Genomic DNA, 10,094 nt, shown 5'->3' on the forward strand with positions numbered 1-10,094 from the left:
ATATTTTTTACATAATTTTCATTTAAGTGTTACAGAAGTACTTTATTTTCGGGTGATTTTCGAAATTTTATATTAATTCATAATAAAATAATTTTGAATGATTGAATTTGATATTTGCTGTATTCTGATGTATTGAACGTATAGCAAGTAATATTAATGGATATTGTTCCATATCACAGAAAACTCCAATTTTCTGAAATCCAAAGTTAGTAGCAATATTTATAATGGATCACGTGATAATAGATAGATATCACATGCCTTGTGATATCAATTACGTTACCTTTATAAAATTTCGAAAAATAAATAAAATAGATCAAATAACAATAAAATATTGTTTTAAGAGTTGGTTAAAAATTATAAAAGATAATCACTTTTTTCTAAATTTGTGTTAATTCGAGATTTTTGTCCAATCGTTTAATCAGAAACAGAAAATATGTTTCGTTCCACACTATTACTTTTAAATCAAAACTTTATTTCATTTAATGAAACTTCCTATCTAGAATGACTTCATGAAGTCCCTACTTATAATGACTTCTTGAAGTCCCAATTTATAATAACTTCTTGAAGTCCCTATTCGTAATGACTTCTTAAAGTCACTATTTATAATCACTTTTATAAATCCCTATTTGTAAGCGAGCGTGGTAAGTACTTCTTTAACTCCCTATTTGTAATCGAGCTTAGAAGCACTTGTCTCCAATGACATCGCCGTGTTAAAATAATTACTTAAAATGCTAATGAAAAAGTAGTAAAAAACGGCTTTTTATAGCTTTTAAGTTTTCCATGTAAGTTTTCCCAATCTATCTACCTATCTATATCTATCTATATATCTATCTACCTATCTATTTATCTATCTATTTATCTATCTATCTACCTATCTATTTATTTATCTATCTATCTATCTATCTATCTATCTATCTATCTACCTATCTATTTATCTATCTATCTATCTATCTATCTATCTATCTATCTATCTATCTATCTATCTATCTATCTATCTATCTATCTATCTGTCTGTCTATCTATCTATCTATCTATCTATCTATCTATCTATCTATCTATCTATCTATCTATCTATCTATCTATCTATCTATTTATCTATTTATCTATCTATCTATCTATCTATCTATCTATCTATCTATCTATCTATCTATATATCTATCTGTCTGTCTATCTATCTATCTATCTATCTATCTATCTATCTATCTATCTATCTATCTATCTATCTATCTATCTATCTATCTATCTATCTATCTGTCTATATATATCAACTGTCATTTCAAAAAATCCGTTACAAAATACCTCTTTAATAACAAATACAACCCTGCTTATAAAACTAAACGAAAATACAACCCTAAAAACCATATGTTCAGCAATTCATTTCCATTTTGTTTCTATCGCAAACAACCACATTCGAATGCATGTTTATGCGCCAAAAAAAAACATTCCTACTATTTTTGCAAAACATTTGCAAACAATTTAAATAAACATCTGCCTGTGAAATAAAAAAAGTTCAGTTGTTTACCTAAAACCTTATTCTTATCAAATTAAAAACTTAATTCAAAGTCATCATTATGGTTGAACGTATTGAAGATTTAAATTTACCTAACGCTGTCATTACCCGTCTCATCAAAGAAGGTTTGCCTGATAGTGCCAATGTTTCCAAAGAAGCTAGAGCAGCCATTGCCCGGGCGGCGTCTGTTTTTGTTATATTCCTTACCTCTACTTCAACCGCATTGGCCCGTAAACAAAATCATAAAACAATTACGGCTACAAATATTTTGGATGCTCTAAAGCAGCTGGAATTTGAGAGTTTTGTTGAGCCGCTAACGAAGGATTTGGAAGCCTATCGCAAGGTGGTGAAAGATAAAAAAGATAAAGGTAAGAAGGATACAAGTGCTACTGAAAATGGTGAAAAAGAAGCGGAGCCAGAAGCTACGTAATGAAAGAATTTATGGGAGACAAGCTGCTGGTGTATACATGAGTAGAACGAGGAACAGAATTTGTTTATATTAAGTTATATTGTGTTTATTTTATTAATACAAATGTTTTGAATAAACTGTAATTTTTATAAAATTATTAAAATGGTTCTTATTTCAATTAATTGAATACAAAATAGGAAAATAAAAAAGTTTTCTGCAAAAATTATAAAAAATTGTTGTGTGAACCCTTAGGATTTATATGATTTGGAAAAATATCCACTTCAATAATTAACACATTATAAACTTGTTAAACAAATACTGTAGTTTTTATTTCTCATTAAAGAATATTTTTACAATACAACTTAAATCATATTCAAAACTTAAAATTTAAACGTAATAATAAATTCGAAATTTTATGGAGTTGAGTGAAGAAAGTGTAAAGATGCTCAGGGTATAACAGGAAGTCTTTTTTTTTTTTGCAAATGACTAAATACTAAAAATAAAATGTAAAATGTATTAATGAAACAAACAATTGAATGAATTAATGACAAAAACGGCAAAACTAAAGTACAAAATTAATTTGTTAACTCAGCATCAACATCCTGCCAGAATGGATCCGAAAATGTATCCGATTCATTATCATCATGAGCCACAGCTGGTGATGAAAATTCCACTGCCTCTATAGAGGGTTCATCACATTCAATGGGCCATTCTTCGTCTTGATTTGTAGACGAAGCCATTGAGGTGTCCTGTTCATTTTTATTACTTGCCCAATTGGCTTTGCCCAGGGCATTAACACCATCCAAAGCACGCTGATATGTAGGTTCCATGCTTAAAGCAATGGTATAATATTCCAAGGCACCGTTAAGATCTTTTTCAGCGGCTAAAATATCGCCCAACATGGTGAAAAGTTTAAAATGAGGATAATTGACCACTTGCTTTTTAAGCAATGTTATGGCCTCTTGTGTTTCACCCTCCGAGTGGCAAAGTTCAGCCATTAAGGCTACAGCGGGTGCATAGTGTTCATCGATTTCTAAAGCCTTGCTTACAACCTTTTTGGCTCCCTTCTTAACAGTGGGGTGAGTAGAATGGATGAGTGTACGAGCAAACATCTAGGAAAAATAGGAATTAGTAAAATTTTCTTTTTTTTAATTATGATAAAACGTGTCGTTTCATACCACCAGACTTCGAGGTGATTCTCGAAAATAACGCACGGCCATGGCACACATGGTTTGAGCCTCTTTGGCTCTCTTCATGCCCACATAACAATGAAACAATCCCTTATACACCTCAAAACGATAATTTGCTATACATTGTGCTGCTCTAAAGAAATAAATGGCATCCTTATGGCGTTTGATTTGCAAACATATTTTACCCCTTAATAATTGTGCCTCGACATTGCGCGCATTAACGGATAAGGCTTTATTGGCAAAAGAAGCCGCCTTTTCCAATTTACCATTAGCATAGAAACTCTGAGCCAAAACAAACCAATGTCCTGAAGTAAATTCATGAATATTGGTCAATTGGGCAGTAAGTTTATCCAGCTCTTGTAGTTTTTGATTATACTCAAAGACTACAGAGAGGGGCATTATGGCATCCCAGTTATAGGGATTTAACATATAAGCCGTCTCTAGATAATGTTGTGCCTGGGTAGAATTACCATAGTAATAGAAACATTTGCCAATTAATGTAATCAAATGTTCATTTTGATGAAATTTAGTTTTCTCATTAATGCTTTGGAATGTTTTAGAGGCTTCTAAATGTTTGCGACTATATAGCTGGGCATGACCCTTAATCCAAGTGCTTAGCCATTCTATGTTTTTGGGTACTGTACTGGCTGTGGGTTATAATTTTTATTAATTTTGAAGCAATATATATCAAAATCAACTGCTTACCATTAACTACTAAAGAATTCACCTCTATACCATCCACTCCCAATTCTAGCAGTGATCCTATGGCCTCCAAAGCCATGGGACATTCACGTAAAACTTCTTTATAATTTAAAATAGCTTCTGTGCTATTGGAGCCACCGGATTGTATTAATTTAGCCAAAAATAAGTTAACTTTTGGTGTTCGTGCTTTGGCCGGCAAAGCCTGTAGAACACTAATGGCTTGTGTTGTCTCGGCCAGATCATTATGGCATTTGGCCAAACGATAACGTGTCTCTGTTTCATTGAAATGCTCATAAGCTGTTTCTATGGCCGTCAGATGTGATGTTTTATAGCGGCACATAAACTTTCGCATTAGCAAAGCAGCATTCAATTGTTTAATGGCCATGCGAAATTGTCGTTCCTGATAGCAGGCATTGGCATGAAATAATAAAACTTGATATTCCAATTCTGGAGTGGCCAATGAACGATCATTTTGTAAAAGTGTATTCAATAGACTGGCCTAAAAATGTTTTACAATAAAACAATTAAATATTTATGCATTTGATCCACTAGAGTCTGCTGGCTTTCACTTGATTACTTACGGCTGTTATAACACTGCTGTATAATTCATTATCATATAATTTTTTAATATTTGTTAACAACACAGTTTCCATATTAAAAGTTATTGTTTATTTTTTATAAAAATAACAATTATTTCTTTTTTTATTTTGTTTATTTTCACTGGAATATGCAATAAAACAAGATTCTCTTTAGAATAATTATAACAAAAACACTGTTGCATTTTAATAGTATTAAAATCATACTACTCTTTTTATCAAAACAAAATAACAAGACAGCATTGCCAGATTTAACTTTCGCTGTTTGAGCTAAAGATAAAAGGTTGTTGTCTTTGCTAAAACTCAAACAAATAAACAAACTCATGAAATTTATTGAAGTGATTACTGCGTAAATAAGCATTTATTTGAGAAAATAAGTTTGATAACTCATACTTCCGAATCAGAATTCTACTATTATTAAGAAAACTCAATAATTGATAATTGTTAACAACTCTGTAAATAAGCGTTTATTTGAGAAAAAATAGATTTGTGATTTCTTACATTTTCGACCAAGACCTGATCCACACTAGAAAACTTTTGTTGAGAAACTCTTTCTTAATTCTCTTTTGAAGTTTCTTTAATGTTCACACAGAAACTTTTGTTTTAGAAACTACGTATTAATTGCATTGATTTGTATGAATTAGAAGAATAAAGAAACAAAACAAGTTTCCGAGTACGAGAAACTCCGTACAAAAAAGGGGATATTCTTTCTCTCTCACGCAAAATCAAAAGTTTCCAAAAAAAGTTTCCTAGTGTGGACCGGCAATAAGAAAACTCATAAAATATAAAATTATCAAGCGTTTATTTCAGAATATAAAATTGATTTGTGATCACCAGGGTAAGGATTTTTATGCCCTAAAAAATTAAAAATATGCGCTTATAATATGCACCATTAAATGGAAAAATATGCACTAATAATATGAAAAATATGCACAAAAAATGTTTCTTTGTAAATGTACTATTAATAGATATTCAAATCTTAAATTTTTGACAACAAATATACAGGTTTTTAAGGATTACTTTATGTATTATAATACCACTTTAACGGAACCAAGACCTAGAGAATGACAAATATAAAAACTAAGAAACAGTATATGTATATTTAATTTCTGAAAGTGAAAAATTGACGAATGAATGTTTTTAAGTGAATTATGGTTGTGAGTGAGATGTAGGAACAAAATTTCATCAACTTATCTTTTTAAATGGACAGACTCAGAAGTTGATACTGAACCGATACTTTAAGCAACAATATTTTCGACGTTACAATTAGCAGCACAAAATTTTCAAAATAACTTCAGCACTATTGTGATATTGAAAAATAGCAGTTATTTGACTTCAGAAGAGGATATTGTAAAGAATTATGGAAGAGATTATAACCAGATAACTTTTAGCATTGAGAGTACTTTTAAGGTTATTTTTTCCTAATCGCTTTTCTATTATATAAATTTGGCTTATTCTATACACTAGTCTAATATCTGATATAATGACTAGCATTTTGTGTAGTTTATAGACCACTTCATGCTCTAGTACACGGAGAAACAATAGACAATAGTCTATTGACTAGTCTAAAAATCAGTCAATTGACTAAATGATCTTATATATAATTTCTAGGGACTATTCTATGAATAAGTCTTTTGAAAACTTATAAACCATGTTATTATATAGTTATAGAATAGTCTCCTGTTTATTCTATTAAATAGCCTATTGACTAATGAACCTGCTTATTGATTAATACAAATATCAAGTAGTGTACTGACTTGAAATGCATTTGTTTTATATTGAAATAAATTTTTTACAATAGGACTCGAAAAAATACACTTTTAAAATCTGTTTCGTACAATTTGAATATTCCACTCGCCATCCCTGGTCTAAACCATCACACATTGATAGCAAGTACGGAAGGAAAATTTCAGAGTCATATGGCTTTGTTCATTTTTTGAAAGCATTTCGCATAAGATCAGGAATGTAATTAAAAAGAACTACCAAAGAAGCCAAAAAAGTCGAATTTACTCTATGGAATTATAAAAAAGACCTGAAGAAGTGATGGTTTTAACACAGACTTGTCATAGGACGGATGTTCTGATGTTTCGGATGTTTGATTTCAAATTCACAACATCTAAAGTAATTTTTTAGTATTATATACAACTAATTTGACTCAAATAACATTAACATAATTAAACAAATTGCACGCATTCATTAATCAACTCCAATATAAAATGGTATTAATTTAAAAAATTTCAGTACAAAAAAATATACCTTCAATTTTAAACAAAATTGGATTCTTTCCACTTCCACAAAAGGTAAAAAAATTCACTTAGTTCTACTTTTAAAGTAGTGATAGATGTTATTCTTTTGGAAGTACTTCGTTTAATAGTGTAAAAGCAAAAAATATAAATAATACGACTTTAATTCTCTTGACTAAAATACGGATAAAATTTAATTTGATTTTTCATACGTAAAGTCGTTCATAAAGTCTTATAGTCTAAAACGACCTTAAGAAAACTTATAAAGTAAAATAATATTAGGTTATCATACCTTTTAATTAATTGTTGTTTGTTTATATTGTATTCCTTTAAATCCACATTTGCTTAGTTGTTGATGAAATTTTTAAATATTTTTTTAAACACTTTATTTTAATATTTAAAAACACTTTTATTTCTCGTATTTTATTACATAAATTGCCCATTATTTTTTAATTAACTTTCTTTTTTTATTTTGAATATTGAAACTTAAGAGCCTTTTCTTATTTAGCCGATTTGATTTTTACATTTTAATTGATATTTTTTTTAATTTTGCACTTTAACATATTTATATTTTTTAATTAATTTTTAAACTTAATAAAATTAAATTTAATAAAAAATATCGACAACAATACTAAATAGCACTTCCTATCATTGCTTTTAACTTTCAAATACATATAACCTTAAATTTTTCTCATATATGCATTTACATATGTACATAAATATGTAGGAGTTCCCTATTTCTAATACTTATAATGTGTGTACATATGTACTACAAAATACACTCTTTTTTAATTGAAGATTGAGTAATTTCTCTTAATATTACTGGTACCACTTCCTTTTCCTCTTTATAAGAGGAAAATTAAGTGTGTTAAATAATAAACAACAGCAGAACAATAACCATTTCCTTATTATTTTTTACACATATACATTTTATACACATACACTATTTACTTTACATTTATGACATTGCTCAATCTATTATCAACTTGTGCTCTTTTACCACACGGACAAATACAGAGTTAAATCTACTACTTGTTTACTCACTTGTTGCTTTTCATTTAAACTTACAAAAACAAAACAAAAATGACTTCAAACACATTCACATTCATACATTGTATGATCATACATGTATGAATGTGCGAATGTTCGCAGTACGAACTTAGTACACAAGCACTTGTACGACGAATGGCCACAACAAAAGAAAATCTACGACCGGCACATTTGCAAAAAAATTGCAATGCTTTTTTCACTAATTTACAATTAACCCTTCGTAAATATTTTTTTGGAATATTATTAAGCAACAATTAAATTATATTTTTCTACAAAAATATTTTCAAAAACTCAAGTTTTTAATAATTTAATTTTCAATTTAACAGCACAATTAACGAAAACACAACCGAACAGTTTAAAAATGACGCGAGAACTAAAATGCATAAAGAACAAGTGAAAGAATTTGCAAATGTTTGTTGTTGTTATTATTATTTTTGAAAGTTTATTTAAAGAGAGAGGATTAACTAGTAAAGAGATTAATGAAATTGAGAATATGAAATAAAACAAAAGTTTAAAAGCAAAGAAGTTAACAAGATGGCGGCTTAGATGGAATTATATGAATTGTTTAATATTTAAACACTTTTTTACTAATTTATACAAAACTTTTTGAAAATATTTTTGGAATATGATTAAGCACTATTTAAATTATATTTTTATGCAAAAATATTTACACAAGCTTGATTTTTTTATTAATAAAAATTAACATTTATTAAGACAATTTACTAAAACACAAACGAAGCGTTTGAAATGTACGCGAAAACTAAAAAGTAAACGAATTTGGAAATTTTGTTATTTTTGGAAGTTTATTTAAAAAGAGAGCATTAACTTGTAAAGAGATTAATGCAATTGAGATTATAAAGAAAATAAAAAGAGTTTAAAATCAAAGAAGTTAACAAGATGATGGCTTATATGAAAATAAATGGAATGTTTGAGCATTTTTTACTAATTAATGAAAACTTTATGAAAATATTTTTTGGAATATGATTAAGAACTAGTTAATAGATATTTTACACTTGTTTTTTTTATTAAGTTTAATATTTATTAAGACAAAACAAAACCGAGACGTTTGAAAATCACGCGATAAATTTGGATATATTTGTTTTTATTTTTGGAGTTAAAAAAATGGTGGCTTAAAGAAACTATATTGAATTTTACAATTTTGTAATACTTTTTACTAATTTCCATTAAACTTTATGGAAATTTGTTTTGATGTGTTTATAAACAATTTAAATTATGTTTTTCTATAAAAATATTTGTACAAACTTTATTTTCTAATTAAGATATAAAAGATTTATGGAACAAATTTCCAACGTTTGAAAATCAAGTGATAACTAAAATGCGTAAAGAGTAATTGATTTTATTTTGTGTTTTTGTTATTTGAAAGCTTAAAGAGAAATTAAAAGGATCTATTTTATTAATTAAAGAGAGATTTATATAAAAAAATGTTAAACCAATATAATTTTTTAATGTTGATGCGCTTTTTTCAATAAATAAATAAGTTTAGTTTGATTTTGTTTCAACAAACTTTTTAAGGAAATATAAAAGGAGCGGCATTCATATAGATAGGAAATATAAAAAAGCGGCATTCATATAATTACATATCTCATTAGTTTTAGAAGAAAACTAAACGTTTATTTTTGAGAAAATAAATTCGGTTTGTGATCAATTATACTTCGGACTAAATTTTGATTTTAAAAAAGAGAATTCATAAAATCTAAAATTAATAATAACTTTGTAAATAAGCTTTTATTTTACGAAATAAGCTTAATTTGTTGAATTATTTTGAGAAAATATGCCCGATCTGTGATCATAAAATTCACAAAATCTAAAATTTTCAATAATTTTGTAAATTAGCGCTTGTGTAATTCAAACCGACAAAAATTGATTTTTACTTCAAAAACTCCAAAAAATTAAAATCCTAAATTCACATTCTGTGCGGATTTATATGCTGCAGGTTACAAGTAACTTAGTTATCTACTGCCGAAAACAAAATGCGTTAAAAGCGTAGAATGCAAAATCCAGCGAAATCTGTGATCACTTTTAATTTTCTACAAAAAACCTATTTTTTGAGTGAAAACATAAAGGTCCGTTTTTCTCGAAAACTATAAGAAATACAGGAAAAACAAGCGAAATCTATGATCACTTTTATTTTCTAACAAAAACAATTTTTTTAATATAACATAAAAAGTCCGTTTTCTCAAAAACTATAAGAGATGTAGTGAAATCTTAGATCACTTTAATTCCTACGAAATATGGATATTTTGAGCGAAATTTGTGATAATTGTTATTTAATACCAAAAAAAAAATTTTTTTGAGTGATATTATAAAAGTGCGTTTTTCTCGAAAACCATAAGAGATATAGCAAAAAAAAGCGAAATCTGTGATCACTTTTAT

The 10,094-nt window shown here is 28.0% G+C and overlaps 2 protein-coding genes across 2 annotated transcripts; one reads left to right on the top strand and one right to left on the bottom strand.

Moving 5' to 3' along the window:
• Nucleotides 1-1,407: 1,407 nt before the first annotated feature.
• On the top strand, nt 1,408-2,076 carry LOC111688384 (DNA polymerase epsilon subunit 3). The gene has a single exon (XM_023450888.2). The coding sequence runs from the start codon at nt 1,572-1,574 to the stop codon at nt 1,938-1,940; it is 369 nt and encodes a 122-aa protein (XP_023306656.1). The 5' UTR covers nt 1,408-1,571; the 3' UTR covers nt 1,941-2,076.
• A 144-nt stretch (nt 2,077-2,220) lies between these two features.
• Nucleotides 2,221-4,565, bottom strand: LOC111688382 (anaphase-promoting complex subunit 7). Its single transcript, XM_023450887.2, has 4 exons — nt 4,393-4,565; nt 3,815-4,310; nt 3,098-3,756; nt 2,221-3,031 (listed from the first exon to the last, which is right to left on the bottom strand). Exons 1-4 carry the CDS (start codon nt 4,462-4,464, stop codon nt 2,495-2,497), a joined length of 1,764 nt encoding a protein of 587 aa, XP_023306655.2. The 5' UTR covers nt 4,465-4,565; the 3' UTR covers nt 2,221-2,494.
• Nucleotides 4,566-10,094: the final 5,529 nt, after the last annotated feature.

This window comes from Lucilia cuprina, chromosome 3 (genome assembly GCF_022045245.1).
Source record: "Lucilia cuprina isolate Lc7/37 chromosome 3, ASM2204524v1, whole genome shotgun sequence".
Lineage (NCBI taxonomy): Eukaryota > Metazoa > Arthropoda > Insecta > Diptera > Calliphoridae > Lucilia > Lucilia cuprina.

What these genes read in the sequence shown, in the direction of transcription:
- LOC111688384 (XM_023450888.2), top strand. Translation starts at nt 1,572, where the DNA reads ATGGTTGAACGTATTGAAGATTTAAATTTACCTAACGCTGTCATTACC.
- LOC111688382 (XM_023450887.2), bottom strand. Translation starts at nt 4,464, where the DNA reads ATGGAAACTGTGTTGTTAACAAATATTAAAAAATTATATGATAATGAA. An exon ending in GAATTCTTTAGTAGTTAATG is followed by an intron (nt 3,757 to 3,814) that starts GTAAGCAGTTGA and finishes TATAACCCACAG; the next exon opens with CCAGTACAGTACCCAAAAAC. An exon ending in AATCACCTCGAAGTCTGGTG is followed by an intron (nt 3,032 to 3,097) that starts GTATGAAACGAC and finishes TATTTTTCCTAG; the next exon opens with ATGTTTGCTCGTACACTCAT.